This window comes from Fringilla coelebs (genome assembly GCF_963513975.1).
Source record: "Fringilla coelebs genome assembly, chromosome: 9".
In the NCBI taxonomy this organism is placed as follows: Eukaryota; Metazoa; Chordata; class Aves; order Passeriformes; family Fringillidae; genus Fringilla; species Fringilla coelebs.
The window spans coordinates 30630165-30658097 of NC_140067.1; the positions used below are offsets into that span (position 1 = coordinate 30630165).

General features: G+C 50.2%; 1 protein-coding gene across 2 annotated transcripts in view; it reads left to right on the top strand.

Annotated features, from left to right (window-relative positions):
- PACS2 (phosphofurin acidic cluster sorting protein 2) overlaps positions 1-25157 on the top strand; it is a 73985-nt gene extending 48828 nt beyond the window's left edge. For both annotated transcript variants that reach the window (XM_084211178.1, XM_084211179.1), the window contains exons 17-24: positions 2974-3084; positions 5006-5114; positions 12046-12088; positions 15479-15521; positions 16677-16812; positions 19970-20196; positions 22666-22779; positions 23729-25157. In XM_084211178.1, coding sequence (XP_084067304.1) covers positions 2974-3084; positions 5006-5114; positions 12046-12088; positions 15479-15521; positions 16677-16812; positions 19970-20196; positions 22666-22779; positions 23729-23847 — 902 coding nt within the window. In that variant the 3' untranslated portion in view covers positions 23848-25157. The remainder of the gene's footprint in view (positions 1-2973; positions 3085-5005; positions 5115-12045; positions 12089-15478; positions 15522-16676; positions 16813-19969; positions 20197-22665; positions 22780-23728) is intronic.
- Positions 25158-27933: the final 2776 nt, after the last annotated feature.

The following is a 27933-nucleotide window of genomic DNA, read 5'->3' on the forward strand; positions in this document are numbered from 1 at the left end:
CTATCTTATACACAGAATATTGTTCTGGAAAACCCTCTTCCCTGGCTGAAATGTTAAATTCAGTGGGCACCACGTTTCCTAAAGCAATAACTGTTCTGGCCTCCCTGGGCTTGACTCAGAAAATGTTAAGAGGAGGGGTTGAAAATTTTTAAAAGGCTCTGAAACTGCTGAGAATTTGAATTATTCAAATTACATGCATCTCTTGACCTTTACTTTTCATGCTGGTCTGCTCAGGTTTTACCCTCAGTTTTCCAGCACTTTATCTCTGGCCTTTCAGCAGCTCAGCAAGCCTGCCTGGCTGGAACATTCCCCAGCTTGGATTGCTTGTGGTGAGGGAGGTAGAGTGCACTGATAGCAGCACCAGGGTCCTGGTGTGGTCAGAACCATGAGGAATGTGGTGGTGGCAAGGTCTGGGAAGCAGGGAGTCACTGGTGCTGTGGCAGGGACATCTGGGCACTGCTGGTGGGATGGGTCCAGGGCTTGACTTGTGTGGACAGAGCATTTAAGTGATGCAAGCCACAGAACACTTGAAAAGCAATTTTTACCAGTGTTGATGGCAGCTCCTGTAGGAATCAGAAGCTGCTGCCCAGCACCATGAGCGCTGGAGTTAGGCTGTCCATTCAGTGGTGGCATTTGCAAAAGTTAAATAAAAAAGGCAGAGGAAAGGAAAGAACTGGATCCTTCTGTAAAAAAAAGGCATTTGGTTTCCAAAGTGGTTGTCAGGAAGAGAAAAGAGAGCCCTTTAGAGAGGAAAACAAAAAAATATTAATTTCTGCAAGGTTAAATGTGCTTTGAATGAGAATCTGTGTCTGAGACTTTGCTGCTCACTTGCTGACTGTCTCCTGGCCTCAGAAGAAGAGTTTTCTGTCCTGCAGTTTTTAATGATCTGAAAATACTCTCTCTTTGAAAATGAAACACAAGATTTAGCTAGTGTTTGGGTTTAGGTTGGGTTTTTAATCTTAAAACTTTGTTTTGTAATCAAAAAAGAAAAAAATTAGCCAGGCACTTTGATAATGAAATGCTTTAGAACTCTGACTTCTTTTTAGATTCTACTTTAAATATAGCAACTTCTCTAACAGAATCTTTTCCACAGAAGTCTGCAGTATTTCCTGATTGGATCAAGTGCTTATTTCTGGCCAGCTCTCTGGCAGTTCATTAAAGTGATTGAGGAGCCACCTCTCATTTCTGACAATTGAAAAAGCACCAAAGACAGAATGGTGACCATGCCATAAATGCCTTAAAGGAAAATCCTCTCTGCTGCTTGCAATACCTTTGGAATAGGGTTGGTGGTGAACTAGGGTTTTTCCTTGGATGGTTTTACCTTCTGAGTCCACAGCTACACACTTCAGTGACAGAAGGATCAACCTTCAGTGCTTTATTAGCAATCAGAAATGCTCAGTGTCTGTAAACATATGAGCTGGCAGATTCAGTCCTGCTCCATGCCACTGATTCCATGGCTGTAAGACTCCTCTGCTGTCTGAAACACTGTATCATAGCTGAAAAGGGGAAAATAAAATGTTGAGGGGTTATTTTAGCTGTTTGGGGTATTTTAACATTTTATACAGCTCCCATGGGCAGGACTTCTTGGGAGCCTGCTGCTGACTGCTTGTTTCCATGTGCAGTGTGTGGGAAAGCTTCTCCAGCACAGGGTGCAGAGCTGTGCTGTGTGTCCTGCTCAAATCTCCCCTGCAGGGGAAATGTGGGGTCCCAGCCTCTACTGACCTTGGGGGCAGCTCAGAGGCACCTCCTGCTTTCACCTCTCTTTGAAGGCTGGAAATCAGCTTGGAGGGTTGGAGCACTGAGACAGTGGGTTTATTGTTTGGGGTTTTTTTCCACCAGAGCTTTCCTGGACCATGGTGAGGACAGTTAAGCAGCTGGGGTCGTCTTGAAGGGATTTGTCAGGTTTCCAGTTAGCAGCTGGTGACTCAGCTGTCTGGAAGTGTGGCTTGATGGATGAATTTGGTGTGGAGGAAGGATGAAAATAATGTGATTAAGAGGAGCTCTGAGGCTGCTTCGTGGCTGACTGTAAATGTACAGGGCTGGTGCTGAGCCTGACTGCCAGGTGGTGGCTGGGCAGGGTGATCCTGGCACACCTTTTCTCCTGTGTTCAGAGACTGTAGAGGGAGCTGCTAGGGGGTGTTGTCTGTTTTGGGGACAGAGATGGCCTAAAAGCAAGGTGGCCTAAAATAATCAACTCTCCCAGGGCAGAGTTTGTCACTTGAACACCTTCCCTGTCCTGCTCAGTGTAAGTATGCAGTCAGATCTCCGTGCAGGGCTGGAGGCTGGACACAAAGCTTCTGCAGGAGATCTTTCCATGCTCATGGAGGAGCTGAGCCACAAGGCTCAGCCAGAGTAAGGAGGGACCTGCTGCATGTGCCAGTAATCCTGGGGCTCTGCGTTCTGCCTCAAATTGCAGTCTATTTATTGAGCTTATAGCCCTTCTCCACAGATTAAACAAGCCTCCCTGGGTTGTTTTTCCTCCCTGGGGGCAATTGCCTCTTCTCAGTGTTGCAGAACAGCTGTGGGGTACGAATGGTGCTTGGAGGAAGGGGTCTGGCCCTCCTGGCAGAGGTGGCCTGGCTGTGGTGCAGCCTGTGGGCATGAAGGGCTGTTTGGGAGAGCTGCTTGCAAAACTGAGAGACTGACATGGAGAGCTGTAGAGCCTTTGTGCCTTCCAAATCATTTATTTCCTCAGCAGTTTCCTAGTCCTGTTTTCTTTGGCCTTTTAAAATTTAATTTGTTAGGGGGAAGGTGTCAAGTGAAAGATAGCAGTGTGTTGAAGCAGTCTGCACTGGGAAGTCTATTTGCATGCTCTTGTAAGGATAAGCTGAACTAAATGACTTGGTTATAATTGAAGAAGTTTATTTCTGAGGTGTCTAGTTTTGATTTTGGAGTTCAGTTCCTTACAGATCAAACCCAAGCTTGTGTTCAGTGCTGGAGAGCACAGCTGTGATGATTTCCTTTCTTTCTTAGGCTCTCATCCAGTGGCCAAGTATCTGGGGTCTGTAGATTATAGATACAACAACTTCTTCCAAGATCTAGCCTGGAGAGATCTGTTCAACAAACTTGAAGCACAGACCACTGGTAAGACTCTGTGTCTGTCTGGCCTGTGTGGGATGAAAAGCTTGAGTGAGTAATTTTAGCAGAGGTCAAGTAAATACAAGAGGAAGCAGACAAGTGTTTTTGTTCCTCTTTTCTCCTCACTCCACCACATTCCCATTTCAGATGCTGACCTTTCTAAGTCTTGCCCATGGTGGTTTGCAATCAGTTATTGGCTCCCAGAGGCACTAACTAGCTGCCTGTGAGTCATGCTGTTCTTACCTAGCTCTCAGCTTTGTTCTTTGATGTGGAGGTCTTGCTCCTAAGTTCAGTACATTGCTTTCCTTCAGGAACTGTGCAGCCTAAAACGTTTGGAAAACTGGAAGCTCTGGGAAGATTAACTTCTGTTAGTTGTGTGTGAGAAAGATCCTGCCAGCAGACTTGAAAACATTCTCATTAAAGAAGAATTTTGTTCTTCACCAGTGTGGTAACAAGTGGGAGCTGCCCTAGGTCAGACCAACAAGTTCCTGTTCTGATCTGAGTTTGTTCTAGGCCAGATTAAAGCCTTACTTCAGTTAAAGTACTAATTTGTTTAAAATATGAATGCTTACAGTTTCTTCCTTCATTTCTTCAAGAATGGAAAGAAACAGGAGAAAGGAGGATTTGCCACATTCAGGGCTACATGAAGGCTTGAGATTTGATGCTGTTGTGGGCAGCATTGCCCACAGAGAAATTTCATTAGAAGGAAAAAGCTTTGGACTTTGTGTAGCACCATGAGTGTGGAGAGGTTGCGATATGGTTCTCCCTGTTGGAATTGCGGAGTTCCTGAGACTCCCAGGATGCTCCTGGAAGTCCTCTAGCCATGAGAGGAGGAGAGAGACCTCTTCAGAAGTAATTGTTCAGAGCTGTTTCCAGCAGATGGGGACATTGCTGGACAAGGCCAGGGGCAGCCTGTTCTGAAGGTGAAGTCAGCCCTCTTTGGAGCAGGAGGCTGGATTAGAAATTTCCTAGTGTGCTATCCAAGCTACACTTTCCCTTAATCCTGAATTCAGGAAGGAAGGAATTGGTGGATGGAACTGGTTTCCTTTAATTGCTTGGTGCACTTGAAAATGCAGAAAAATGTCCATACAGACTTGATTTTTGTGTTTGAATTAGGAATACTTCATTACCTACAGAAAGAGCCATATCTGTTCCTTAGTTGGCTCTATGAGGAAACCATCCAGCTATGAGGAAAAGTCCACCTCATTTTTGTATGGTGCAGACTTTGTACATTGTGCATTTTGTCTGTGTGGTGGCAGCTGCACAGGAACTCATGTAATGGTACAAGGAGATCTGGCAGAGAACCATAACTCTTACCAGTTCACTGTTCAAATACAAAGAGTCTGAGCTGAAATGCCCATTTTAAAGTATGCAAGTGCCTGTTGGAAGGTCCCTTGTGATCTCACAGTTAAGGCTCTTTGGTTGAAATCAAAGAAGTATGGAAGGCATTTAGGAAATGTCTTTGTGTCAACTTGAATGAACCACAGTCTCACAAAATCACGGGATCTTTGTGCAGTTCCTACCCTTGTGTGTCCCTCAGGCTTTCTGGCCAACTGAGCAAGACCATGAGTTCATTAGAAACTCAGGTAACTCAGTGCTGGTGTAAGAGCAGCTCGCCTGGGAGACATGGCCAGGCACTTTCTTCAGCAGACACCTGCAGTCAAGGCATGAAAAAGTCTAAAGCTGACTCCGGGCAGGGACAAAGAAAAGCTTTTAACAAATCTAAAAGACCCCAGACTCGGTCAGAAATGCTGCATATGGATTCAGCTTTACTGTGCTCTGGGGTAGGCAGAGCTTCCTGTGCAAGGTGCAGAGCTGGCTGGGCACCACCAGCAGGTGGAGGACAGGGCTGGCAGTGGTGTGAGGGAGGACAGGGCTGGCAGTGGGCTGAGCAGTCACTTGAATGCTTTTCCCTGTTTCTCTGCAGTTTCGGAAGCGCCCGACGTCGTGTCCCGGATAACGCAGTACATAGCAGGGGCAAACTGCGCTCACCAGCTGCCCATTGCTGAAGCCATGCTGACCTACAAACAGAAGAGGTATGACCCCCATGTCCTGCTGCTTGAGAGCAAAGTCCTTTTCTCATGTTGTGCCAGCAGTCTGAAAACCAAACTGCAAAGCCCTTGGGAGCCTGCCCCAGCGGTGTGTCCCACTCAGGGAATCTACAGCAGCAGGGTTACTTTAAGTGCAGAGATTCTGTTTTTTGAAGATGTAAGAGGTTTGGGGAAGTGCAGGCTAAGCAGGATGGGGATGGACAGGTTTTATGTGCTTAGGTTCCAGAGATCTCTCACCACAGCGACCTTAGGTGGGTCAGACTGGACCTTGGCATTCACCCACACGGTATCTACTGTGAGACCTGACCTTTTTTACATTGGCATTTAGAGAACTAAGCCCCTTTCTTCTTGGAGTGTAAATAGCAGAGCTTCTTGCAGGAGAGACAAAATCCTTGTTGATTGGCAGTTGCAAGCTACCAGGACTCCTGCTGGGGAGGGCTGACATTCACCAGATTTCATTTCAGCTTTTCTTAAGGGATAAGCAGGCTGTAGGAGGGAGGACTGGGGACTTAAAACAAGATTCAGGAGTAGGTAGGGCCTCCTGTGGCTATGGTCCAGGAGGAAGAGTAACTGTCACTGAAAGGTAGAGAAGCACTGTTATCATTCTCCTCTGTCCCTTGATAGATTTGAATTCAGCTGATGTGAGCTTCCTCAGTTAGGGACTAGCATCTCCCTATGAGACATGGATGTTGTTAATTTTTAATTACTTCTATTTGATTTTTCATTTTTGGTCCATTAACATCCCTTATTAGTGTCTTCTTTGCCTAAGAATTGGGAGAAATTGGAAGTGTGGGTAGTGTCACTTTTCCTCCTTCTTTTTTGGAAATTCTCATAGTATATTGCTTTTGCATTCCTGTGGAATTCCTGTCTGCTCTCACATTACTGTGCAGAAATGATTCCGTGAAATATCACCCATTCTACATGTTTTTCCAGTATTTCCAGACTGAGTAGTCAAGTAAAAGAGACTAGTCTAGACTCTTCATGTATTTGTGGACTTCTGTTAAAGTTAACGTGATAATAAGGATGAAATTTCAAGAGCTACAGAGCACTTGAAGCTCTTGCCTTCAGTTTTTCATTTAGTTTTTGGTGTGAAGGCTTACCTTAGTTACCAGCAGGGAGCTCAGACACCCCAGTGCAGTGGGAATCCCTTCTGAGGCTGCCTGGTTCTTCCTCTGCACCCTTCAGGTGCTGGGTTCTGCACTGCTTTCCACTGCCTCCTCCATCCTGTTACAGCTTCATTTTTGTCATTAACACACATTTAAGGGTTTTGAGTTTCTAATATGTCCAGAAGGTCAATTCAGCACTTTGTTGGAAAACAGCTGAAGTGTATTTGAGCAAGCCCTGCCCTTATCCCTCCCAGCAGTGTGCAGGACTGCTTTACCAGGCTGGTCTGATCCATTTGGGTTTGACACCCTTTGGACTCTGATGCCATGCCTGAAGCTGTTCATAGTTTTCATTTAGGAGGTTATTGGGAAGAGAGATTGCTGAAACTCACAGTCAGACTCTGGCATAACCTGCAATCTCTCAGTATTTCTGTGTGTCTGCCTTAAAATAACTTCTGCTTTCCAGTCAGTGCCCATGAGCAAAGGAAAGTGAGTCAGAGGCTCTCAGTGGAGCATGGGCAGTTGTCTCCTGTGTGCCTTCCTTTAGGAATGGGGGTCTCTGTCACTGGCAGCAACTTAGGAAGGGTATTGTTAAAAACAACACAGAAATTGAGTCTCCATTAGCACTATCTAAACAAATGTATCGCTTTGTTGTAAGTATAATAACACATTTATCTTTTTCTTTGGTTGCTTGCTGAAAAGGAAAAAGAGCTTTCATTTTGATTTTACCATAAGGTATCAGTTTCTTTTAGGCTCCCTCTCCCAGCCCCTCTCTCTTTTCCCAGTGAACTAGTGATTTGTGCTTTGTTTAACAGCTCCTGCAGGTCTGGGATGCACACTTTGTGCTTTGGGTTGAATTCTGCTCACTGCTTTGAAACCATGGCATCTGCTGGCAGAATGCATCATTGAAAGTGACTGCTGTGCCTTTGGACCACACATTTGGGTTCCCAGGATGTAGACTGAGTGGGAATGAAGGACTTGTTCAGAGAGTAGCTTAGAGAACTACTACAGCATGGAGAAGGTGGGGTTTTTTCCTTGCTTTTTCCCTTAGCCATCAGAAGACAGAGCATAGCTCCAGAAGGATCAGGATTGATAAAAGGCTTTTGTGTTCCCATCTGTAGGAGCTGGAGTGCTGTAGGTGGCACTCAATGGCTCAGGGTAGGCATCAGCTGGGCAGTGTCCGAGTGCAGACCAGCAAATCTCCTCCCTGTAATCAAAAATTTGGGGACCAGTCTCTTCCTGGCAGAGCATCCCAAACATATGGGACTTCTCCGAGCTTAAGAAAGAGAAGACAGATGTGTGCTGGCAATGCTGTGCTCTCTGAGCTGCCTCCAAACCCCCCATGCTCTGCAGGGTCCCCTGCTTTGAATCATATGATTATTGGGCATTTTTTATTTTGTACTCAGCACACAAAGTTACTGCAACTCCCTCCCCCTTGAGGCCAGAGGTGAATGGCTTCTCCAAGGTCAGCTTTCAAGGCAGTGGTCCAGGTAGAAACAAGCAGCACTACCACCAAATTAATTGCAAAAGAAATCTCCCAGAATCCTGGCATTTGCTCTGTTAAACAAGTCCTAGTGGTGCAAGGAAAGCCCAGCCAGTCTCTAGGATGTAGCTGTATGTGATGAGCTGCTTTACAACTCTCTTGCCAGCTGTCCCTGTTCTGACTGACCCCGCTCTCTCCCCGTGCCCTTGTTCTGTTTGTCATGGCAAAGGTTGGCGCATGAACTGCCTGTGATGGACTGCAATGGTGCCAAAGCTTTGTCCTGGTCTTCTGCAGCATCTGCTGACCTTACCTGAAAGCACAGGGGCTGGCTGTGAGGGAGGCGGTTCATGAAGGAAATGAAGTGCCATTGCAGCTCCTCTGAGTTACACTGGGTGACTGACTGTGTCTGTGAGCTCTGGGAGAAGTCCTGGTTACTGAATTCTGAAGGAACGGTGCAATCCAGGCAATACCTGGCGAGCTGAGACCCTGGGGATGGGGTGGGCCTCTCACCAGGAGGGGCCCGTCACTGATGTGTCTCTGCATTGCTTTCTTGAAAGAAACCCTGTGGTATTTGAGGTCTGAGAATCAGCTCTCACACATTCCCAGTGCAGCTGGATTGCTGGGCTGGTGTCACCCACTGTAATTCAGTGCCCAGCACAGCTCATGCCTTGTGGCTTCTGGATAGCCCTTGCATGAATGTGGGGAGCAGCCTGGCTGTTGGAAATGGAAGCACTGTTCACTTGTCAGGGCAAGGGCTGGATCACTGCCTGCCTGGTTATGTGTTTACCAAAAGCTTTTGGGAGCACTTCCCAGCTCTTTCTCCCAGTTCCCTTGGATTGGAGGGCTCCTGGGCAGTAGGAAGCACAGATTACACCGATCCTGCCTGCTGTGTGTCTCAGAGGCCCTGCAGGGCAGTGGCTGAGCAGTCAAGGTCATTGCTCTGAGTGCTTCTCCTCAAACACACTCTGCAGCAGCTGCTGGACTTGAATCCAGCTGGCCAAGAGGGGCCTGGCCCTCCTCTGGCTCAGCAGAGCTTATCTTACCTGCTGGTTACTGCAGGAAACTCCTTGGACAGCTGCTGGAAATGCAACAGGAGTGCGGCAGAGGAGACTCAAGGCTCAAGAAGTTATGGATGTCCTGTTGGCTATGTCCAGCCCACCACAGGAAAGTGAAGAGTGCTGGAAAGGAGGTTTTTGGGATGGCTGAGGGGAGACTCATGTGAGATGTCATGAGGACCTGGTGTTGCTTTGTCCCTTGTTTGGTTTGACCCTGGTGGAAGCGGGACAGTGTTACCCAGAAGACAGCTGGAGTTGCTCAGTGGGCAGGACAGATTTCATGTCATAGTTGAGTGAAGAGCTGGTGGTGGTAGTGCCTGGCCTGAAATGGCCCAGAGTCCTGCTAGTCCTTCAGTGACAGAAGTCCTCTCTTTTCTGTTGCCTCCTTCAGGACTTGATTGGAATAAAGGTAGTGCCTGAGACCCTCCTGGTTAGAGAGATGACACATCAATTACTGCTAAAAATCACAAACTTGGGCCAAGTTTGGGTTTAAATTACAGCTGAGGTACCAGGGCCTTCAGAAGCCCTGTGGGTAAAAAAAAAAAAAAGCCTTGGACATGTGAGGTTAAACCTCTGCAGCCTGGGACTCTGTGCAGCTGAGATAATGAGGGGAAGTTGCCTTTCCAGAGATGGGAGATATTTTAGTAGCAGGGCTGTGGTAGGAGGAAGAATCAAAGCAGCTGTTACCAAGGTGAAAGGATTCTGCATTCATGTTTTGGGATCTTGAGATCATGAAGAACAACAATTGGTAAGAACACGAAGGAAGAAATGAAGAACAAGCACAGCCCTCTCATCTTTTCTTTCATCCACAAGAAGAGCAGCTGTTTTGATAAGCTGCATTTCCAGAGACACATGTGCAAGAGCAGAGTTCCCAGGAGGACATGTGACAGGACTAGGCTAGCAGAGCTGAAATCCAGCTGGATGGCTTCAGGAACAGCCTGTGCGTCGCGGTGGATCGTGATAAATGGTGGCTGGTGTATTTGAGTGGCTGGTGTATATGATGTATTTGAGTTGCCCCTGAGCGCTCTGCAGTGGGAATCAGAGCTCCCAGGGGAACGAGAATGAGTTTTCTGCTGGAACTGGACATGGTTGGTTTGTTCTGAGCTCGGAGCAAAGCCATCCAGCAGCTGAGAGATGACTGGGTGGCCATGGTGCTTCTCTCGCTTGGTGAGTGGGACAGTGGGACTCACTTTCTGCCAGCCTCCAAGCCTAAGGAGCTGAAGAAAGAGAGCTGAGCCTCTGTTCTGTGCCTCTCCCAACAGCTCTGTGGTTTTCTCCTTTCCCTTTGCAAACCCAGAGCTGGAAACGTCCTGTTTGCAGGAGATGTGTTTGCCGGGCTCTGCAGTTGTGTTTGTGAAGATGGGACCTTCCTGCCTTCCAGCATGGAATCAGGGACTTGGTCACTCTCTCCTGTGCTTGAGGAGAACAGCAAGGGTGCAGTGCCTGAGGGTGTGAGGTACGAAGGGAGCAAAGGCCCTGGCTTTGCCTTAAGGATGGATCAGCAGAGATGAGCCAAAGCAAGAGGCTGTTTGCAAAATCATGTTCTGCTTTGGACCAGAGGGAGCTCTGGCTGAGTCATGTTCACTGCAGTTTTATGGCATCCTTTCCTTGGGGCTTAGAGGAAAGCGTCCAGCCTGTGCTGGTCATACAGGTTAACAACCTTTGTGCATTTGGTGCGTTTCGGATCCGTGCTGGAAACGGCACAGAAATACCTGCAGTATTTATGCTACTCCCTGCTAAATTCTGGATGAAAGCGATGCTGGATGGATTTTTCTGAGCACTAGGGGATGCACAGGAAGAGAAACATGAAAAGTCTCAGTATTTGTCTGCTTCCTACCTGTTTCCTGTGCTCAGTCACTGAGAAATGTGTGTCTTGCCCGTGCAGTCACTTCCCTCTGCTGAACTCTAGTTCCTCCAAACATGTGGATGTGCTCCTGTGGTCTTCTCCTCACCCTGTGGGTCCGTCTCTGACCTCTGTTGCCACTGAAGGGAGCAATGGCTCTGCAGGCCCTTCTGGCCTGCCTTCCTCCTCGTCCATCTCTTCCTCCTCTTGTCTTTGCCGAGCCTCTGCCTAATTCCTGCTGGGCTTGACTGTGGCCTTCATTGCCGGCCTTTCTCCACCCTCTGCTTCCTGGCGGGGCCCAGAGCAGAGTGGCTCTCCAGCTGTGTGTGGTGTTGTGTCCGGCTGTTTCTGGGGCTGGCGTGCCCTTTGCTGGGCTGGGCCCGGCTGTGCCTGCGTGCCCCGGTGCCCGAGCCCCCTGTGGGGGGCTGTGTCTGTGGAGCTGCCGGCAGCAGGGAGGGCGTGAGGGCGCGGCCATGCCGGTGCTTCAGCTGGAACGGCGGCGTGTCACGGCTCGGAACGCGGCGGGGCCACGGCTCGGGGATGTGCCGGCTGTGGCACACCGCTCTGAGGGGGATGTGCCGGCTGTGGCACACCGCTCCCATAGGGGATGTGCCGGCTGTGGCACACTGCTCTCAGGGGGATGTGCCGGCTGTGGCACACTGCTCTCAGGGGGATGTGCCGGCTGTGGCACACCGCTCCCATAGGGGATGTGCCGGCTGTGGCACACCGCTCCCATAGGGGATGTGCCGACTGTGGCACACCGCTCTGAGGGGGGATGTGCCGGCTGTGGCACACCGCTCCCAGGAGGATGTGCCGACTGTGGCACACCGCTCTGAGGGGGGATGTGCCGGCTGTGGCACACCGCTCTCAGGGGGATGTGCCGGCTGTGGCACACCGCTCTCAGGGGGATGTGCCGGCTGTGGCACTAAAGGGGGATGTGCCGGCTGTGGCACTAAGGGGGGATGTGCCGGCTGTGGCACACCGCTCTCAGGGGGATGTGCCGGCTGTGGCACACCGCTCTGAGGGGGGATGTGCCGGCTGTGACACACCGCTCCAAGGGGGGACGCCGGGAGGCCGTGCAGGCACATCCCCCGGGCTCTAGTAAGTAACACCCAGCGCTCTGTGTTGTGGTGGCACAGATCCAGTTCCTCGCAGCAGCAGGCCGTGTGTCTGTGGTGATTGCCATGCCGTCCAAGCATGTTTCTCTGTGGAGCGTGAGGGAGGGAGGAAGAGCCTTTCCCCCAAGGCTGCCGTAGGCTGTGCTCCTCCCGCCCCTGCAGTGCGGCTCCTGGCGCTGGCCGGGGCCTCGAGAGGGGCTGGGCTGGCGCTTGCATCCTGTCCGTCCCTGCTGCATGCTGGAATGCCACCTATGGAGGGAGTATGGTGCGGGGTGGAGGCGAGCTGCTAACAACTCTCTTCTCTTTGCCTTTAGCCCCGACGAAGAATCTTCGCAGAAGTTCATTCCCTTTGTCGGGGTGAGTGTTGTCGTGGTGATGGTGTCTCAAGCAAGCTGGAATATGTTCTCAGGTGTTAACCTACACTTGCCAGGTTTCTGGAGTCGAGCAGAAGCCATTGGGTGCTCTAAGGCAGATGATCAGCATGACAATCTGTATGATGGTTGGATGCAGCTGGCTGATATTTAAGCAAACCTCTAAGACACTTCAACAAACTACAGGATGTATTTTACTTTTCAGACAGGAATGTGCTGTGCCCCTGGAAACATGATCATAGTGACACTGTGCCTAGCATTGCCCTGGTTGATTGTTTTGGCCAAATTTGCCATTCCAGTGTAATTTCTCTGCATGCTTGTCACTGATGGTCTTCCATCCTCTTAGCATCCCGTCTGTTCCTGGGAAGTAAAGAGTATAAATTGCCTTCCCAGCCGGAAGGCGATTTATACCACTGTTATTTATTTGGGGTAGTCCCTTGTTTTCCCCCCTGTCCTTAAGTGTTCCTATCTGAGGTGCAGAGTGTCTGGACAGGGCCATGTTTTTTCTTCTGTCACTGTATTTTGTGCACTGTGTGCTCTTTGCCTTTTCCAGCTTCCTTCCACTTATTTAATCACGCTCTTCAAAGTTTTAGGTGTAAAGTCATTGACCTGCAGCCAGAAGAAATCCCTTGGCTGCTCTTCAGCTCTGGGTTGTCCTCTTCCCAGTTCCTGCTGCTGCCTTGCCCGCTGGCCTTGCTGTGCCTGCTCGGTGTGACCCTGACACATCCCCTCTCTGTCCCCTGGTGCGTCAGAGCTCCTCTGAAATCCCAAGGCATTTAAAGAGCTTAGTCTCTCTTGCCCTCAGGCTGACCCTGCTTTCACTCTGGTGTCTCCTCATAGTGAGAGTGTCTCTCTGCAGTATTCCAATCTGCTTTTGTTTGTTGATGGGGAGATGCCTTCTGCAAAGGTGGAGAGACACATCTCCCCAGGCTGTGCCCTGCTGATGAGCTTTGCTGGCAACTTGTGTCTCCCATGAACTGCAATTTCTAGCGATGGACTGTTCTTACAAAACAGCTGTTTCACCTTTCCCACTAACATGGAAAGCCTGGAGGACTTGGAACATCCCAGACTGTTGTTGGGCTCTGCAAGCTTTTTTTCAGGACTGACTTAGTCCGTATTTTGTGCAAGCAAATGGGGCTCAGGGTGTTTATCCAGTTTCTCTAAAATTATTGTCATCCTGACATTAGCACTGCTTTTCCAGTCTGGATTTGATTATCTGAAAGTGGTGGAATTGCTTTGTTGTTGCATTGCCTACTCCCCAAAAAACTTGCCTTGAAAGCACAGCTGACTTCCTGTGTCACTGGTGATGAGGGTCAAATCAGTGCTGCTTGCTCCTGATTCTGAAGCATTCCTGACACAGTAATGCCCTGTGGAATGCATCTGGAGAGAGTGAAAGGCCAGTTGCAGGTGTCTCTCAAAGTCTGAGGCTGGACATGAGCACTGAGGCTCTTCCCTTCAGCTACAGCCTGCTCAGAGCTGTTGGACAAGGAACAGACAGAGCCAGGACTTCTGAGTTTGCAACTGATGTTGGCTGCACTCTTGGCTTTTGGGGTGCAAAACCTGGTGTCCTGCAACTGGACTCTGCAGTCTCTGACCCAGAAATGGGGAGGGCAGTGCCATGCTGCTCAGCTGGACTCAAAGTGTTGGGAGTGGAGCCTTACAAGGGGCCAGGAAGGCACAAAAGCCAGGCTCAGGCTGCCTTGGGCTGACAGCCAGTTGCCAGGAGAGTTAACAGGATGTGCCTCTTCCTGGAGGGACAGGGGGCTGACTGCTGCAGCTTTCCTGGATGGAGGCCTGCTGGAACTGCAGTGTTCTTATGCACCTCCCTGGGTGGAGGGAAGGGAAAGTGTTTAACCTTGTGTTCCTCCCATGTGTCTGAACTTGAGCATCTTCAGTCAGCCAACAAGGAGGAAAAGGCCAGAAGAGATTTCCTGCCTGGCTTGCAGATCAAGGTGGCTGCAGGCAGTTCTCTGTGTTGTTTGTCCCTCCCCTAACCCTGCTCCCCTTGTTCACAGCCAGTGACAGTTTGTGGAACATCCTCTTGGTGTTTAACACATACAGCACAAATGGCTGCTGCACTGCAGAGCCTGATTTGTTGCCTTTTGGGTGGAGATGGGCCAAACTGAGCTGCAGCCTCCCCTCCCAAGCCAGTGAGCCCTCAGAGAGCCTGTGTACACACTGCTGAATTCATGGTGGCTTTTTCAAGACTGGATCTGATTGAGAATCCACCAGAGAGACTGCCAACTCTCCAGGATCTACTGTTGAGCATATGTCTCCCTGCCCTCCAAACTCTGCAAAGCATTTTGCTTCTAAGAATTAACTTTTTTTTTTTTCTTTGGACCCTGTATTACAGAAATGTGCTCCCTAGAGATGTGGTCCAGACGTGGTCATGTCTGAACTTAATGACCTTCTGTTTTCAAACCACACAGCCTGTGTGACATTGTTGCTCATTCTAAAGCAGTTTTTATTGACTGAGCTCCCTTGGCAGCTCTTTCCCATTTGTCAGCATTTGTGTAGGGTAGACATTAGCCCTGGAGACAAGTTTCTTAAGGACCTTAAAAAGGCTCTCTTCTCTGCAGTGTTAAGAGTGATGATCCCTCTGTACCATAGCAAATTATCACTGCAGAAGGTCTCTGCTTTTATATCACCAAGGGCCAGTTTATCTTTCTAGGCATAGTGTGTTCTTGGGAGTTTGTTTGCAGCATGTTCTGTTCCACAAGCTATTGCCAGTGACATTTATCATTAATCTTGATGTACCAGCTGGTGACTGGCCACACACGCTTGTGCCCTTATTACAGTGTGATCTGGATCCTTCTGACCTGTCCATGTGGTGGCTTGTCCCTGTCTGCCTCCTGAGGCTTTGGTAGGGGCTTTATCTTCTTTGTTGGACACTTCCCTTGTTCAGAGAGTAGATAACTCTGATCAGAAACAGTGCTTTGTTGCTTCTGTGGTTTCCTCACAACCCCCAGCTATGCTGCACCCTGGAAGTGGCTGCTCCTAGGCAGTGGAAGCAGTGTGTCCGTAATTAGCAGGTGCATCAAAGCAGTGCTGAAGGGATATTTCTGACCCTTCTCCTCCCTGTAGTTGGCATAGCTTGGACAAAGCTTTCCAACCTATGGGCTGTGCAGAGCTGAGCGGGTCTGTGACAGCTCTGCAGGGTCTCTGCTGTCCTTTGTGTGGGTCAGGTAAGGGCTGTGAGCTGGCACTGCTTGGCTGGACATTGCCAGGACCTGCCTGGCTCTTAGGGGACTCCTTAGCTACTCTGACTGCAGGGGCAGTGCCATGGGGAGTGCAGAGATGAGCAGTGCTGGGGTTTGGGTTCCTGAAGTTCAGGGGGCTTTTGTTTGATAGAGCTCTTCTGTTTTGCCCCCTTTAGGTGGTGAAGGTTGGAATAGTGGAACAATCTTCTGCAACATCGGGTAAGGACCATCTTGTGTGTGCTTTCTGTGTGCTGCAGCATGGGAGCCTGCCCTCACAGGCTGGGGAGACTCATCCATCAACAGTGCCTTGGAGCTGGGAGGTGGAGTTAGATTTTATAACTCCCAGTGGTTTGTCTGCAGAAAGAGAGCCCTCTCTCTTGGGAGAGGCCCTTTTTTCTTTGTTACTTTACATGGAGCTTCAGGCCAGCTGAAATTCCCACACCTACATCCAGGGAAGCTCTACTCTCATGTTTGTGCAAACACCATTTTTCTAGTGTTGTCAGTGGAGTGGATTCACTGTTACACTTGTTTGAGGTTCCTGCTTCAGCCTGAGGAGGCAGTTTGTCAGAAGTTCATGCCTGTCTCCCTGCAGTGGGCTCAGTTGCTGAATGAAATTGATCTCAGTGCCTGGGAACTTCAGGGTGGGCAAAATTTTACACCCATTTATTTTTTACTGGGGGAGTGCAAAGCTGATATGCAGAAGGATACTGTCTGCTTACATACACAGACATGGAGTGGTGCTGTTTTGTCAATATGTGAACTTATTTTTTTCCTCCATATGCCCAGGACTATTATTTTCCTTGTGTTGGGATTGTTTCTTGTTTTGCTTCATTGTCAAACCCAGATTCTTGTGGCCTGGGTGACACACAGGTTTGTGCATGGAGGCAGCCCTTCTGTGGGTCACTCCTTGTTGCCACAGTGCTCCCACCATCCTAAAGGGCCAGCAGGAAGGGGATGAAAGCTTGGTTGAGGAGGGTGGAGGCTGATGGAATGGGGAGATCCCTGTGGTCGCCCAGAGGTGCTGGATTCCAAGAGTGGTGCTGCCCTGCAGTGCTTGCAGGGGGAGATCCTCTGTAGGAAGGAGATCACTGGGCTGGGCTGTGGCTGTGCAGGAGGCTCAAAATCGGCTGGGAGCAAACCCTAGGAGAGCAGATGCCAAAGGAGGAGCACCGAGGAGTGTCAGTGTCTGTGCCTGCCTTGGTGCCAGACACACAGAGCCCCCCAGAAGTGTGGAGCCAGTCAGAACTGATGGGCCAGCTGACCTCTGGATCAGATCTGAACAAACCAGCAGGAGCGTGTACAAGGAGATTGAGCTTTATCCCTGTGTTCTGTGCTGTGAGACAAACCCAAACAGTTTGACTTCCTTTTTTTAAGGTGACTCTGATGACGCAGCTCCCTCAAGTTCCGTTGTCCTTTCTTCCACCCCGCCTTCCGTGTCTCCTGCTGTGAAAGAAGCCTCCCCCACGCCCCCTTCCTCACCATCTGTTACAGGCAGCTTCTCCTCCCCAAGGTAAACCATATTCTGTCTCCTTACAGATCCATTGGCTGGCTTATCTGGCATACACATGGCTGAAAACTCCAGAGGAAAACCCGTAGTTCTTCCTTCATCCCTAGCAAACATTTGGAGTTGTCACCTTTCCCCTTCCCTTCTGCCTCTGGAGTGACTGTGTCCTTTCTGAGGCTGCCAAGGGGCTGGGGAGGGCAGTGGGGATTTTGCACTTAGTGGGAAGGCTGCATGTCTCAAGGGCAGGATTCTCTTGGGAAGATGTGAATTAAAAAAAATTACTGGCTCTAAGTACACGTGGGTGCCAGGCTAATCCCTCGTGATTGTTGTGTTTGTAATGGCCAAGTGAGTGGAAGGTCAGAGTGACTTTTGAAGGAGCTGATGACTTTCTCTGTGAGGGTAATGCTGGCAGTTGTAAGGTGGAACTGCAGCTCCCATTCACATGTGTGCCTGAAAGCACAGCTGAACAGCAAGGGGATTGCACCTACAGGTAATACTAAGCCCTGGTTTAGCTGAAATGTTTAGGGGTGAGGGGAGGGAACCCTTAGAAAGCTGCCAGTAAGACTTGCCCTGGCCAGGACTCTTTGTTTTGTTGCTGCCCGAAATCGTGGTGTAACTGTCTAACCCTTTGTGTGCAGCTCTAACACTCAGAGGCACTTGGTGAAGTTCCCCTTGATTTTGTTAACTCCCCTGAGCCTTTAAGGGAACATAGCAGCAGTCTTGTGAGATGGGGAAATGAGAAGCATTGGAACTCTGCAGTTTAGGAGAGGAGAGGAAAATGATAAGCCACTCAAGGTGTGCAAAGTCAGGGGGGTTGGGTTTGTAGAGGGTGGCAGAGCACTGGGACAGGTGCCCAGGGAGGTTGTGGAGTCTCTCTCTGGAGACATCCCAAACCCACCTGGATGCATCCCTGCATCATCTGTTCCAGGTGACCCTGCCTTGGCAGGGGGGGTTGGGCTGGATCACCTCTAGAGGTCTCTTCCAACCCCAGCAGTTCTGGGGTTCTCTGAAGCTGTGGCACGAGAGCTGGGGAGACACAGTCACACTGCAAGAGCTCAGTTAAAAGGGAGAGAGGAAGGGACCGCATCTGCCCCTGCTGCTTCTGTGGCAGCAGCATCAGGAGGTCAAAGAGGGGTCAGACAGATTCACAGACAGCAGATCCATTAATGGCTACTAAAGGATGGTTCAGGGACCTCCCCTCTAGCCTCCCCAGTCCTGTGGTTGTCAGGCTGTGGAAGTGCCAGGGCATGTTCTGAGGCTGGGCTAATGTGCTCTCCCTAAGCAGCATCCCCTGCTGTCCCTGTTGGGGACAGAATGGGACCTTTCACCCCACCCCAGGGTGCCCTGCAATGACATTTAACCTCTGACCTCTTAAAGTGCCTTAAGAGTTCCCTTTTAACAGGAGGCAAGGGAGATGTGAAAGTGCCAGTTTAGGTGCGCAGCACTGGGAGGTGTTAGTGCCTGTTCACCTGTGCCAGGGCCCAGTTCCCCAGGCCCCTCCTGTGGCTGGATGGCAGGAGAGCCCTGTGTGCCCCAGCAGCAGCTGGCTGGCAGTGCAGAGAGCTGGGGGCTGGGCAGGCTCCAGGGAGCAGAGCTGAATTCTTGTGTGTGAGCTTTGTGTGTGGGTTTTCCAAAGGTGGAAGTGGTTTGGAAACTGGTGACCCCCAAGAGTGTAGGGTATTAAAGCTGTGAACCATGGATGTGATAAATCTGAAACTGACACCTCAGCTCTAGCAATCTGGTACTTTTTGGTTCCATACTGTGTGGCAAAATCATCAAGAAATGAGGAAGTGCAGGTTCAACATCGTTGCAATTTCCCTGATCTCTATGTGACAGCACAGGGGATGGAGGGTGACCCAAACTGAATGATTGAGCCACATGTTTAACTGGGAAGGGAACATAAAATCTTGCCTGGGCCTGGTGAATATTGGGATGTTTTGTCTTTATGACTGAGTTGAGAAATGTGATGCAAAGGAGCCTTACAACTCCAAAGCATCATCCTTAAAGAATCTCACTTCTGATTATTGCCCTGAGAACCAAAACCCTGGTTTTAGTCATCAAAGATGAACTCTGCTTTGCAGTCTGACTTTTAGCTGAATAAATGGCAAAGAAAAGGAAATTATTTGCTGAGAGGGCTGTAACGATGGGGTGTCCTTGTTTTACCTTGAGTTCCTTATTAGATGGGTGGTGCAGAGGGATGCATATTTCATTCAAGATCACAGATTTATCTTCCTTAACAACTGCCCTTTCTCAAACTGGGGACACAGACTGGTAGATAAATTTAGGTTTTTGTCCAGTACTTGTGTATTATTCAATGCTGATTGTCACTGTCTAGGAAGAAGTACAGGCTGACACTTGCAGGTCTGCTGAGTGGAGAAGCCCTGCTCCCCTCAGGGTTATCAGTGAGAGACAGGGGCAGGAAAGGGCTGGAGCTTCCCAGGCTGCTCATCTTACCTTTGCTGGCTCAAGAAAGGGCTGGCAGCGTGTTTTGGTGATGCACAGCTGCTACCACATGATGCACGGGAGTTTTCAACAAGAGAGCATATCCTGAAATCTGCTGTTGTTTAGCAGATGTCACAGGCCTGGCAGAACGTTTTTTTTTCCAACAGTGGAATTCCACAGCAAGTGGCAAGGCTTGGGGATGGGCAATTGCAAGAAGCAAGTCAGGGAGACTGGGAACTGAGTGTCTGATGTTCAGGGACGTGCCAAGTCTTTGTTCATCTCAGCTGAGAGTTGGTTTTGGCAGTGCTGTGCCTGGGCAGAGTCACTCATCAGTACTCAGGGGGCAGCAGCAAGATGCTTACAGCCTCTTTTCCCCACTCAAAGATGAAGTAATCTGGGCCACCTCAGGAGCTGCCTTTGCTTCTGTGTCACAAAACTCAGCATTGTCTAGGGAAAGTGCTTGTGTGCTCCCTTTCCCACTGCTCGCCCTCGTGACTGCAGCAGGTCAGCTTGTCTCGGCTCACTGAGGTTCTGTGCAGTGGGACCCAGGCTGCATCTCTCAGGGGTGACTTCTTGGGCTTCTATAATTGCTGAGTCTCACTATGAAATGTCACTGCCTGATTGCCCAAAGAGCCAGCTGTTTCTCCTCTGACCAGCAATGCAGCCACTCTGACAAAACCCTGCTGAGAGGCAGGAATTACCACCTCCTCTTGTTTCCTAGCCAGGGCCTCGGTGCTGAGTTGATGGGCCTGCAGGTGGATTACTGGATTGCAGCTCCACCCGTGGACAGGAAGAGAGACCCGGAGAAGAAGGACCCCTCCACCACCAAAAACACACTGAAATGCACTTTCCGGTCCCTGCAGGTCAGCAGGCTACCTGCCAGCGGCGAGATCGCCACCACGCCCACCATGTCCATGACTGTGGTGACAAAAGAGAAGAACAAGAAAGGTAAGGTGTCCTTCTGTCCCTGTCATGTTTTCTGAAAAATCCCTTCGCCAGGATTTCTTCTCCTGGGAAGCTGAGAAGCCTCATAAAAGAATGACAGCAATAATTATCTGATTGCTTCTCCTGTGTTTGCTGCTTTGGAATGTGGTCTGGACATTGTTTACAGGACATTGTTTGATTGGTTTCATGTTAATTGTTTTTACTTAATGACCAGTCACCATCAGCTGTGTCAGGCTCTGAGGAGTGTCATGAGTTTTTATTATTCATTCTTGTTAAGCCTTCTGTCTGTATCCTTCTCTTTCTTTAGTACAGTTTTAGTATAATATAACACAACACACAACATAACATAATTCATATCATAAAAAAATAAATCAGTCTTCTGAGAACGTGGAGTCAGATTCCTCATCTCTCACCTCATCCTGTGGACCTCACAAACTCAACATCCTTCTGTCCCTGTTCTGCTGCTCCAGAGCTGTCTGACTTGTCAGTGCTGGATTACAGCACCTCAGTCCTATTTTTATCCCCAAAATCCTAATCAGTTGATGAGGAGTGACTGTGTGAAGTGATAGGGTTTGCAAGGGTGGTTCCTCTGTGTGAGGTGAAAAGGGGATGTGTTCATCCTGATGGCTGAGGCTAAGATGGTGTAGCCCAAAAAAGCAAAGGTGGGGACAGAGCAAGGACATGCAGAAGGCCATGCCTGGACAGTTTTCCTGTGTTCCTTGGGAGCCTGCTGGTGCTGTGTTGGGATATTGGATTACATAAGAGGCAGCTTGTGCTCTAGCACCAGTGATGGTAAATGAGCCCCTCCTTTCTGGCAGTGTGCTGGAAAATTGGGATGGCTCTACTTTCTGGGATGATATCCCCATCCTACGAGCCTTTAGCTCAAAAGAGCCACAGAGAATGAAAGAGGCATGTAAGGGACAACAATAGCCCAGCAAGTATCACAGACCCCTGTGAGGTGACAAAGCAGGAGTACCCCCTGAACTGGAGTCTGGGGCCTCCCACTCTCCTCCTGCACCCACCACCCCACAAGAGCCAGTGGGGTGATTCAGAACCTGGAGCAAAATCCTGGGACAAGCAGCTGAACTGGGGGTGTTCAGCCCAGAGAAAAGGAGGCTCAGGGTGACCTTATCACTCTCTACCACTACCTGAAAGGAGATTGAAGCAAGGTGGGAGTCAATCTCTTCTCCCAGGTAATGAGACACAGGGCATGAGGAAGTAGGTTTGCCAGGGGAGATGTAGATTAGCTGTTAGGAAAAATTTCTTCACCAAAAAGGTTGTGAAGCCCTAAAAGGGGCTGCCCAGGGCAGTGGGGAAGCCACCATCCCTCCATGCTTGGAGGTATCTAAAAGATGTATAGATGTGGCACTTGGGGACATGGTTTAGTGATTCAATTGTCAGTGTTAGATTAGCAGCTCAATTCAGTGACCCTGGAGATATTTTCCAACCTCACCAATTCAGTGATTTTATAATTCTTATGCTTTGTGGGTCAAAAGGAAGTAGAAGATAAATACTCACCTGCTCTTAAATTCGTGGCTTTATTTTCTCAAAACAAACTAACAAAATGGCATTTTGAATGTTGTCAATGATTTTGTATTTGCTCTTGGCCTTGGTAATGTGAAACATTTTAGAAATTGAGAACAGCTCTGCAACAAATTATTTTCAAGGAAGCACAAGGCAGTTGTGCATTTATATTTTGCCTGCCAGTAGCTGTCCTTCACAACATCCTCTGCCTGTGGGCCCGGAATCACTCCTGATGGACTCTGAGAGAAGGCTGGTAGGGTCTCTTGGACTGCAGGACATGGCTGCACAACCCTGCAGCCAGGTTACTGCCAGGCCAGCACAGCTGTGGCCCTGCTGGTGCTGAGCTGCCAGCCCTGGTGACACCCTTTTTGAGTGTCCTGCTGTTGGAAGAGGCAGTCCTGAGACACTCCAGACTTTCTTCCCTGGGGTGGCCCAGCCTGCAGCAGAGGTGTTCACCACCACCAGCTTTTGTGAAACCAGTCTGTACATCTTTGCTCATGCATTTGGACAGTTCTTGGACCCTTTTTTAGTCCTCCTTATGCCTTCCCTACCCACCAGCTGCCCCTAGTTTGTAAGCCCTCCTGCTCTCCAGGGGTCTGTGCAGCCCAGGCTGGGCCACGGACTGGGCCACAGTCAGTGCAGCAGGCCTGGCACTGCAGATGCAGATGTTTTCCTTGCATGGTGTCCCAACAAAGCAGGAGTTACTGAAGGTGCCCTTTGGGATCAGGATTATGAGCTGGGAAGGCTTCACAAAGAGACATTTAGAAATAAGATGCTCATGTGGATCAGTGATGGTGCTCAGCCCTGACTGACTCGTGACAGAAAGGAAGGATCTTAGGAGTAAGACTTTTCAGACAGGAATGTTTAAATGCAAAAGCTCAAACAAGAATCAGTGCAGCTCCTGTGAGTGGCACAGATTGACCTTGTGCTGGTTTGCTTTTCTTCCAGTGATGTTTTTGCCCAAGAAAACAAAGGACAAGGAGGTTGAGTCCAAGAGCCAGTGTATTGAAGGAATCAGCAGGCTGATTTGCACAGCGAAACATCAGCAGAACATGCTGCGTGGTGAGTGCAGCACTTGCATCCCTTTGGGTGCTGGGGCAAGGCTCACATGCTGTGATTGTCCTCCAGGCAAAGGGCTGAGCTGGTGTCCTGCCCTGTGCCCTGGAGCCAGCGTGGTGGGGATATTCCTGGGGAATGGGCTTCGGTATGGCCAGCATAGGGGAAGGCTTTAATAGGTCTGGGATGTGGGAAAATCCTCCTTTAGCTAGCTCTGAGTCAGTGCTCTGGATGAGGACAAGGGTTGGACAGGGCTCCATTCCCCTCTCTGTCATCCCCTGCTTCTCTTGCTCATCTGGTGCAAGTGTTGGTTGGTGGCAGGTGGTGACATTGTGGCTGCTCCTCTGGGCAGGACACTGGCACGTGCTCATGCTACAGCAGGAGCCACATATGCATCTTGTAGACAGACCTGGAGTGTCTGTCAGTGGAGCTGGGCATCCAGGAGCAAAAATACTCCTGTAGCCTGTTCAGTTAGTAATCCCCAACAGAGGGACCTGCTTGGGTCCCCTCCTTCATCCTGCCCCCGTCCCTGTGAGACTGGCAGGCATGAGGGGTGCTCACAGGACATGTGTCACCTCTCTGGGAGACATGGATGTCCTGGTCAGAGTGCCAGTGAGGAGAGACTGATGTCCATCTCTGTAAGAGCACATTTGCCCAAAAAAGAAAATGAAGTGTGCTTAGGAAATCTGAGAAGCCAGATCAGGTGACACTGAAATCAGCAGTGTGGGGAGCTGTGGTGTCAGTGAGCAATGCTGGAACAACAACCTGAGCTGTTCTCCCCAAACCTGGTGTGCTCCTCAGCCTTTCTTGTGAGTGCAGCTGAGTGGGGCAGAGCAGCTGAGCGTGGCCAGGCCTCCCTCTGCCGACTGCGGGGGAATTCTGGCACAGCTGCCTCAGGCTGGCCACTTCCCCTCAGCATTTCCTAACTCTGCTCTCTTTTTACCTTCCCCTGCAGTCCTGATCGACGGGGTGGAGTGGAACGACGTGAAGTTCTTTCAGCTGGCAGCACAGTGGTCCTCTCATGTCAAGCACTTTCCCATCTGCATATTTGGACACTCCAAATCCAACTTCTAGCTGTGCTCGGCGCAGGGACCTTCTGCCCATCCCGAGGACTGCACACCAGGAGCCAGGAACTGCGTGCCAACTCTGACTCGCGTCGCTCTGCCCTCTCCTGCAGAATTAATTACAGATGTGCTTGGATTACTTTTGAATTACTTTTTTCTATTAACTCTTAAGTTTACTACAAAGGAAGGAAACCCCTTTAAACAAAGGCAAAAAAAAACCAACCAACAAACCAGTCTTAAATATAGATGTGCTGACAACGTGAAGTTGTGGGGGAGTTGGCAGGAGCAGGCAACCTGCCCAAGAACACCTACCACTTACGAGCAGATAGCTGAGTAACTGCACTGCTTATTAACCTGAGACCTCATTGGTGTGAGTGGGCTGGGGGAGCCGTGGATCAGCTCGAACAGATTTTGCAGAAGATCGTGTGCGTTATGTGCGTTTGGCCCCCGCTCTGTATTTCTAGGAGAAAAGGATGGCCAGTCTTTCTTCCTGCTGCCAAAGGATGAGAGATCAGCGAGTCTGCAGGGAGTTCAACTGTCTGGTGTGGAAAACAAAGCCACTTGCAGAGTTAGGGAGGTCTGGAGAGGAGATCCCCTTCAGAGCATGAAGCCTGCCGTGAGGAGAGGCAGGTGTTGGTGCTGAAGCAATGCCTGAGGCGGGTTGGGCAGGAAGAGGAATTAGGGAAAACTAAGTGTAAGGAAACTCCCGTGTCCCAGGTCTGGGACAATGACCAAACCTGGCCAGTCTCTGTGTTCCCCAGCTGGCTGTGCTGCTGAGGGGCACCACGTCAGTGGGGTCGCTGCTATTTACATACTCACACCGATTATTTACCTGTCAATAAAACCTCGTCCAGCCTCGAAAGGGAAAGGATTTTTTTCAACAGCTGCAGATTTTTTTTAATGCTTTCTAAAAAAATAAAATAAAATAAAAACAAAAAATAACAGGAAAAATATTAATTTGCCAAAAAAAAACCCCACAAACCCAGGAAGATGAGCCGTTGTCTGTGGGAGTGATGCATCACTGTAGTGGCTGGACTGGGAGTCAGCCAGGCACTCTGTGTGTCCAGCTGCCTTCCTGCCCATGTGTCACACTGCACACCTGAGGTGGCACAGGCTGCTCTGTCAGGTGCTGGGTGGGATATGGGGAGCAGGGTGTTGTTGCCGTGTGGAAGAACAAATATCTCTGGCATTTCAGAGTAAGGGACTGAAATTTCTGATGGGCCCTTTTGGGTCCTTCCTTGTGGGCAGGCCAGGCTTTGTCAGCATTTCCCGAAGGCACTTTCTGAGGGCAGTGATGCTTTTCAACTGTTTGGTTTTTTTTTTCCCCTGATCCCTTCCGTTGGGTTTCCAAAGGCTTGGGGAACCCACTTTGTGCTGCACGGCAGGCCCTGCTCTGCGTGGGGACCAGCTGGGTCCCCAGGGCAGGTACTGGTGGTGTGCTCTGCTGGCAGGGAGCTTCTGAGGTGAGAGCTGCATCTTGTGCTTGTCACAGCTTGGGCTGCTTCAGCAGCTGATGTCGTGACACCTTTCCCAGCACAAGGGTACCCTCTGTGGCCAGGGACTGGGTATTCCCTTCAAACCACGCAGGGAGGAGGATGCTGTCCCCGGCGTGGTGGCACGCTCCTGGGCAGGACACACTGTCTAGCTGCAATACTTTGTTCTTTCTGCCTGCTGTGGGCTGGCTCCTGGCTGTGGCAGAAGCTGGGCTGTAGGGGGATGTTGTTGTGTCCCTCAGCTGATGTTTTTGGGTGACCTGAGCTGATGCTCTGGGGCCGTACAGCGTTGCCTAGCAGCGGCAGCGTGGGAGAAGGTGTATAAGCACATCACATCTTTATCGGGGCTGTTGCATCAAAAAAAAAAAAAGCTTTGTAAAGGAGATTAGTCAGTGTGTGATTTCTCCCTCGAATCTCACACTGGTGTGACAAGGGTGATTGGGCTGGGTTCCAGCTGTGTGCAGCCTGGGCAGCTCTGGTGGTGCTGCTGCAGAGGTGGGTTGGACTGACCGACTGCAATAACTTTGTTTACTGGGGGGTGAGGGGAGAACCATCACTGTGCTCCTCTTTGTATTTCAACCTACTGTAAAGAAGAAATCTGGTAGCTAGGACAGGGTTTCCAGAGTCCTGCCTATCAAATGTGTGTTGCCCTGCTGTACTCTGTGTGTGCGTGTGTGTGTATGTATGTGTGAGAGAAACACTTCTGCTCGTTGCATTTCATGTTGGTTTGTGTTTTGTTCTGACTTTATACAAGCAAATTCATCGGGAGACTCTCTGTACACCTGAGGGCTTGATTTCCCCTGTGTGGAAAGCTGCTGTTGCTCTGAACTGCGTCTTCCATGCAAGAAAACACCCCGACTCCTCAGCCTTGTTATCCCAAAGGGAGTCAGCAGTGGCAGGCTGGGCCTGCCTGTGGGCAGCTGTGTGCCCAGGGGTGGCTGTGGTGTTTCCTGGCCCTAGAGGCAAGGGCTGGCATGCAAATTTGGTGGCACAGCTCTGATCAGGTTGTTGTGCCTCTGTTGTTTCTCCTGTGGAGCCACTTTGTTCAGCTGTTTCTTTCCATGTCTGGAGTAGGAACAGGTCTCTAAGAAAAATGAGTGTCAAAGCACATGGCTCAGACTGCTTTGGGAAGGAGCTTTAGATCTGGTCCCATGAATGAGTGACTAATCTCAGGTTCCCCAACTTCCCCACAGTTTCTGGGGAAGTTTCTTGCCAGGAGTGAGCTCCACTGACTTGAAGGATCACCAGTGTGGGATGAGGAAAAGTTTCTGGGGCAGCAGAGGGCCCGTGCCTGCAGAGCTGTGCCAGCCTGTGGGGTTGGGTGGTCGTGGCCATGTCAGTGAGCGCAGAAGCATGGCTTAGAGCAGAGACAGCACCACTCTGTGTTCAGCTCTGGAGAGTTTGGGTAGGGAAGGTACATTTCAAATGAAGAAACTCAGGGGGGCTGTCTCACTCATGCTTGCTTTGGAGCTGTGTGGTCTGACAGCAAAGGCATGGCCTGGGGTGGGCAGCAACTGAGTGGATCTCTAGCCAGGAGGTGCTTTGAAGGTGGTGTCCCCTGGTGTATCCCTTTCTCTGCGTCCCAGAGCTCACCCCAGCCCCCCACAGGGCCGGTCTCTCCTGCCCCTCTGGCTGTGGCTTCTCAGAGCTCTGGGTTCTTTTCCAGCTGCTGTGGGCAAGGCCCCCAGCTGGCTCGGGGGTGAGCTCTGGGAGCGGCTGGCTCCGTGCTGAGCTGACCTAGTTTAGCAGCTCCGGAGAGCAGATGAAAGATGGAAGGGGTTTGTGGCATCGTGTTGCGCCCTGAGCGCTTCCTGCTCCTCTGGCTTGAGTTTCCTGGAGACAAAGGCTGGGCTTCAGCCCTGCCAGCGCTCAGCCAGGGCTGGCTCTGCTGCGGCGCTGGCGGTGTCAGGGACATCTCGTGTGGCTGTTCCAGCTCCGTGCTGCAGTTCCCATCCAGTTCAATTGTCACTTCCCATGGCAGCGGTGACTGCAGAGCCCTCCTGAATTACACATGAGTTCGGGGAGAACCGTGCTCTCTTCAGCTATGTTTTGCTGCTTTAGTTAGAACACGAGATAAAGCTTGTGGCTTTATCCTGCGGAGAGGGCAGGGGTAGGTGGCTGGCAGGTTTCTGGGGCTGAGGAGATGTGTGTGTTTGCTTTCCATCATCACACTCAGCCAGGAACCACACTGCCCTGTGCTTAACATGTGATTGCAGCAAAGGCCCTGTCGTGTTTCTCACCAGCAGCATGTGCTGGCAGGAGCACTGGAGAGCCAGGGCAGAGGATGTTGCTCCTGGAGTCTCCAAAGTTAAGAGGGAAATCATGTCAAGAGGCAGCAGAACCAGTGGCCTTTTCCTGCTGCTTGGTGTGCTAAGGGATTGGGAAACTGGGATTAGGACAGTGGGCCATGCAGCTGTAAAGGGCTTGGGGCCCTGGAGCTTTTTGGAAATTAGGTTGGATGAGTCTGTCCCCTTCATCTGGGGGGTCTTGATCTCAGCAGATACTTGAGTAGCGGCATTTTAATATAACACTTCCTCTGGGCTTAACCTGGCAGGAGAAGGCCAGAAATGAGCAGCAGCATCTCCTGGAGGTTTCCTAGAGCC